Source organism: Juglans microcarpa x Juglans regia, chromosome 6D (genome assembly GCF_004785595.1).
Source record: "Juglans microcarpa x Juglans regia isolate MS1-56 chromosome 6D, Jm3101_v1.0, whole genome shotgun sequence".
In the NCBI taxonomy this organism is placed as follows: Eukaryota; Viridiplantae; Streptophyta; class Magnoliopsida; order Fagales; family Juglandaceae; genus Juglans; species Juglans microcarpa x Juglans regia.
In genome coordinates, this window is record NC_054604.1 from 27,486,030 (window position 1) to 27,491,667 (window position 5,638).

Below are 5,638 nucleotides of genomic sequence, written 5' to 3' on the forward strand. Positions count from 1 at the left end.
CTTGAGGTGCCCAACATAGGAGTGCTTGAGGAACCAAATAAAGGGCTGCTTGATGCTCCAAATGCTCCACCAGATCCAAATACAGGAGCATTTGACACACCAAACGCAATCTCTGTGCTACCAAATGCAGGGCTTGCTGTCTTACCAAAGGCTGGGGTGCTCGTAACACCAAATGCAGGGGTGCTCGTAGCTCCCAACGTAAGGGCACTTGTAGCACCAAATGCAGGAGTACTTGAGGTGCCGAACGTTGGAGTGCTTGAGGTACCAAACATAGGAGTGCTTGATATGCCAAACGCAGGAGTACTTGATGTGCCGAACGCTGGAGTTGATGTGCCGAACGCTGGAGTGCTTGAGGTGCTGAATGCAGGAATGCTTGATGTGCTGAACACGGGAGTGCTTGAGGTGCCGAAAGCTGGAGTGCTTGAGGTGCCAAACATAGGAGTGCTTGTGGAACCAAATGAAGGGCTGCTTGATGCTCCAAATGCTCCACCAGATCCAAATACATGAGTATTTGACACACCAAACGCAATCTCTGTGCTACCAAATTCAGGCCTTGCTATTGAACCAAAGGCTGGGGTGCTTGTAGCACCAAATGCAGGAGTGCTTGAGGTGTTGAACGTTAGAGTGCTTGAGGTACCAAACATAGGAGTGCTTGATGTGCCAAACGCAGGACTACTTGATGTGCCGAACGCTGAAGTGCTTGAGGTACCAAACATAGGAGTGCTTGATGTGCCAAACGCAGGAGTACTTGATGTGCCGAATGCTGGAGTGCTTAAGGTGCTGAATGCAGGAGTGCTTGAGGTGCCAAACGTAGGAGTACTTGATGTGCCGAACTCTGGAGTGCTTGAGGTGCTGAATGCAGGAGTGCTTGAGGTGCCGAACACTGGAGTACTTGAGGTGTCGAACGCTGGAGTGCTTGAGGTGCCAAACATATGAGTGCTTGAGGAACCAAATAAAGGGCTGCTTAATGCTCCAAATGCTCCACTAGATCCAAATACAGGAGCATTTGACACACCAAACGCAATCTCTATGCTACCAAATGCAGGGCTTGCTGTTGTACCAAAGGCTGGGGTGCTCGTAGCACCAAAAGTAGGCATGCTTGTGGCACCAAAGGCAGGGGCGCTTGTAGCACCAAATGCAGGGGTGCTCGTAGCACTAAATGCAGGGGCACTTGTAGCACCAAATGCAAGAGTGCTTAAGGTGCCGAACACTGGAGTGCTTGAGGTACCAAACGTAGGAGTGCTTGAGGAAACAAATAAAGGGCTGCTTGATGCTCCAAATGCTCCACCAAATCTAAATACATGAGCATTTGACACACCAAACGCAGTCTCTGTGCTACCAAATGCAAGGCTTGCTGTTGTACCAAAAGTTGGGGTGCTCGTAGCACCTAAAGTGGGCGTGCTTGTAGCACCAAAGGCAGGGGTGCTCATAGCACCAAATGCAAGGGCACTTGTAGAACCAAATGCAAGAGTGCTTGTAGCACCAAAAGCAGGGGTGCTACTTGCACCGAACGCAGACTGATTGGTCGCACCGAATGGCGAGGTGGAACCAAATATGCTACTCCCAAATGCTGGTTGTGATTGGTGATTTGTGCTTCCAAAGGGACTTGCTAGAGTAGAAGTGGATCCAAACCTTCCAAAAGAAGCCTTCTGACCAAAGACAGGATCCTATAGAGACAAAAGTGACATGAATTCTAGTAGAAGTTTACAATAAAGAAGGAAAACATATTATGTATATAATAGGGCATTTTAGAAGAAGCAAAGAAGAAATTACTCTACTTTAATGAAGTCTACATCACCAATATTAGAGAATGGTCACTCATGATAGACGAGGAAAAAACACCAAGGAAAGAACATAGTGCAAGGAAAAGGAATAAGCAAGCATCCATGTACTCAAAATTCAAGCAAATTACTACCTCGATTATTGTTTAATAATTCATTCAATTTTGAGCGAAGACACTAATTCCTTGCCAATGATGATAAAAAAAAAAAAAAAAAAAAAAAAAAAAAAAAAAAAAAAAAAGAAAAAAGAAGAAAAAGAAGAAGAAGAAGAAAGGCTGCAGCAAGAATAAATACTCATTGTTCTAAATTTGTAAGTTTTATTGCATCGTTTGTGATATTCCTTTGCCTCATGAATTCATGCCCTTGCCCTTTCCTATTGAATTCCAATGTAATTGCACATACAAGATAGAAACGCATCCAAATAATGTAATAAATACCATAAACTGATGAATAACTTGTCCAGCAAGGAGAGAACAAGTTCAAGAGACATGATATTCCTTTAAAACAGTGTGAAAATTTCAAGTCTCCATTAACAAACTTATTAAAAAAAATCAGTCAAAAGCTTTCCAGTATTATATCAACTACCTAGGAATATTAGTTAGAGGACATATTTTCAAAAAGAAAAAAAATCACATTTACGCTCAAGCATAAACTTGTCTTCCACAGATGGATACTCGAAAGTTTGGAATGGCATTTGAATGAAACAAAACAAGATCTACATATGCATGCCCAAAATTGTTTATCTCATTATTCATATACCACACCAGGAGAATATTACAATGCTCACGCATGGACCAGTACAAAACAGCTGTTAGGCATATCACCAAATGATGATGACGAACCACGAAAGGCATGAGTAGAAGATGTTCCAAAAGCAGGCACTGTGCTCCCAAAAGCCGGGGATGATGAAGCCCCGAAAGTGGTTGTCGAAGAGAAAGGTGAAGAAGATTGGGCTGCGCCAAACACTCCTGTTGATGTACCCCAAAAGGTGGAACCCCCAGTTTGTGAACGAAAAGGGGTTGGGCTACGAAATTTGGAGCAAAAGAATTGTTATTTGCATTGTTGTTCTGCCCAAAGACTGATAGGGACCCAAATGGGCTACTAGATGACTGCCCAAAAGCTGTTACATTAACAAACACATTAATTTTTTCTCCCTTCAAAAAGGAGCTCAAACAAAAACCTAAATATAGCCCAAGATGTGCAGATAAAAAGGAGTAAAAAATCACTAAAATGTGAATAAATGCAAGTACATCGCACACTAAGAAAATAAACATGAATGTTTGATCTACAGAAAGAGCACAACAAAATTACTGAAAAATAAAAATAAAATTTAATATTGATGGCAGAAATCCAAACTTTTTGTTTGCTCTATGATCGAATTTGAAAATTTAAACCATTTATGATACTCAATATACAAGAGCCTCCAATCAAATCCAAGTTCCCTAGCGAAAGAAAACAGATCAAACAAAGAATGCAATGTGTTCGTCAATAACCAGGGATTCAAAGGCCCATTATTCCATCTTTGCAAACTATTATTATACAACAAAGGTCGATACGTAATTGGAAAATTGGAAAATTTATTAAACCAACCTTAAGAACTTATCGACGACGGAAATCCGGAATTAGAAACCACTTCTACTTTCAGATTGAATAAAATCCGTTTTATTCTAATGAATCGGAAAAAGAAAACTTTGAATTAAACCTAGTACATTAAGCAGCAATATATCCGCGAACCCTAGTAGAAATACCAATATAAAGCCTAACACTACCGACAAGATTGAGAGAGATAGAGAAAGAAAAGAGGGAGCGTAGAATTAGGGTTTCAAAGGCTCGTACCGTCGAAAGTCGATCTGTGTGAGCAAGAGAGAGCAGCGAATTAAGGACGCAAGAGGAATGGTTTTTAATGTATGTTGCAGTGAGTTGAGGGTTCAGTCGCGTAGCCTAAAAAAAAAAAATAAAGGTCCTTTTGGCCTTCGGGGACAAAGATTCGAGGACACAACTTCAAGCTAATTTATCAAACACTTTATGGAAGATGAATTGCGCCGTAAGTTAGCTAGTTTACATGAAAAGGAAAGCATAATCGGGACATCTCCATTATTTCAAATAGAGAGACGTAATTGTCAAAAAGAGTGAGAATCTAGAGACAGTATAAAGCAGGAAAGGAAATCCCTTCATGAATTTACAACAAACTGTTACAGCAGATTCAGTTCAGCAACTTAGAGATTTACAAAAGGACATTGATAACTAGCTGGAAAGAGAGCATGTGAAATAGAAACAAAAGGCAAAAGAGAATTGGCTACAAAAAGGAGATAGAAGCACAAGATTTAATCACTTATGTGCAACTCAGAAAAAGAAGAGGAATAATATATCCAAGATTATTGATGATAATAGAAGGACAATTTCATACTCAAAGCAAATTGGAGAGGCATTTACTCATATTTTTTCAAGGGTTGTTTGCAACCTCCAATCCAAACCACATAGATGACTCAATAAAGGCAGTTAAAAGAAAGGTCACCCCTCAAATGAATAAAACTCTCTTGACACCTTTTAGAAAAGAAGAAGTGGAGGAAGATGTTTTTTTTTTCAGATGGGACCACATAAAGCACCAAGACCAGATGGGTATGGGGCTTGTTTTTATCAAAAATTCTAGTCTGTGATAGGGGAGGAGGTAAGTGAGGCTCAGCAACCCAGTGAACATTACTGACTATAGACCAATTAGTTTATGTAATGTTCTCTATAAAATAATCACTAAACTGTTGGCAAATAGACTCAAACAGATTCTTCCTTCCATAATCTCTCAAAATCAGTGTGCTTTTGTACCTAGTAGGCTTATATCTGAGAACATATTGGCTGCCTATGAAATTTTGTATACTATGAGAACAAAAATGAAAGGACAAAAGGGCTACATGGCTTTGAAATTGGACATGAGTAAAGCCTATGATAGAATCGAGTGGAAATTTCTGAAAGATGCCATGTTGAAGATGTGGTTTGATGTTAGATGGATTGATCTTATTTTGAGGTGTATTTCTTCATCATCTTTTTCTGTGTTATTAAATGGTGTCCCTCAAGAATGTTTTAAACCCACTAGGGGACTTCGACAAGGCTGTTCTTTGTCTCCTTTCTTGTTTATAATATGTGCTGAGGTGCTCACTGACCAGTTAAAGGAAGCAGAACAGCAAGGGCAAATCTCAAGGGTTCCTATTGCTAGGGGTCAATTAAAACTGAGCCATTTTTTTTTTTTTTTTTTTTTGCTGATGATAGTATGTTTTTTTGTCAAGCTACAATGCAAGAGTGGGTCAATTTAAATTAGATTTTATATAGCTATGAGCAGGCCTCAGGACAAAGACTCAACAGAAACAAGACTTCTTTATACTTTAGTAACAACACAAGGCAAGCAACTAAGAATTATATTTTGCAAGTTGCTGGTTTGAGAGCCTCATCAAACATGGAGAAATATTTGGGGTTGCCATCAGTTATTGGAAGATCAAAATTCATAGCTTTTCAAGGAATCGTTGAAAGAGTGAGTAAAAAAATTAAGAATTGGAAGGTTAAGTTTCTCTCAAAAGCTGGTAAACATATCCTCATTAAGCTGTGGTACAGGCTATACTTACTTATAGCATGAATGTGTTTCTACTTCCTAAGAATTTATGCAATAAGTTGAACTCACTGATTTCGAATTTCTGGTGGGGCACTCAAGACAAAGTTGTCAAGATTCATTGGAAAGGGTGGGAAAGTTTGTGTAAAAATAAAGTAGTTGGGGGGTTTGGTTTCAGAGATCTAGTGGCTTTCAATTCTGCTCTACTGGCCAAACAGGTTTGGAAAATTCTCAATAATCCTTCAACATTAGCAGCAAAAAT

The 5,638-nt window shown here is 39.6% G+C and overlaps 1 protein-coding gene across 1 annotated transcript; it reads right to left on the minus strand.

Moving 5' to 3' along the window:
* Positions 1-546: 546 nt before the first annotated feature.
* LOC121235493 (nuclear pore complex protein NUP98A-like) lies at positions 547-2,807 on the minus strand. Its single transcript, XM_041131842.1, has 3 exons — positions 2,606-2,807; positions 643-1,667; positions 547-556 (listed from the first exon to the last, which is right to left on the minus strand). Exons 1-3 carry the CDS (start codon positions 2,633-2,635, stop codon positions 547-549), a joined length of 1,065 nt encoding a protein of 354 aa, XP_040987776.1. The 5' UTR covers positions 2,636-2,807.
* Positions 2,808-5,638: the final 2,831 nt, after the last annotated feature.

Excerpts from the sequence above, each read along its gene's own strand:
- LOC121235493 (XM_041131842.1), bottom strand. The coding sequence starts at position 2,635 with ATGCCTTTCGTGGTTCGTCATCATCATTTG. Across the intron at positions 1,668-2,605 it reads TGGTTCGTCATCATCATTTG|GATCCTGTCTTTGGTCAGAA; the intron begins GTGATATGCCTA and ends TTGTCTCTATAG.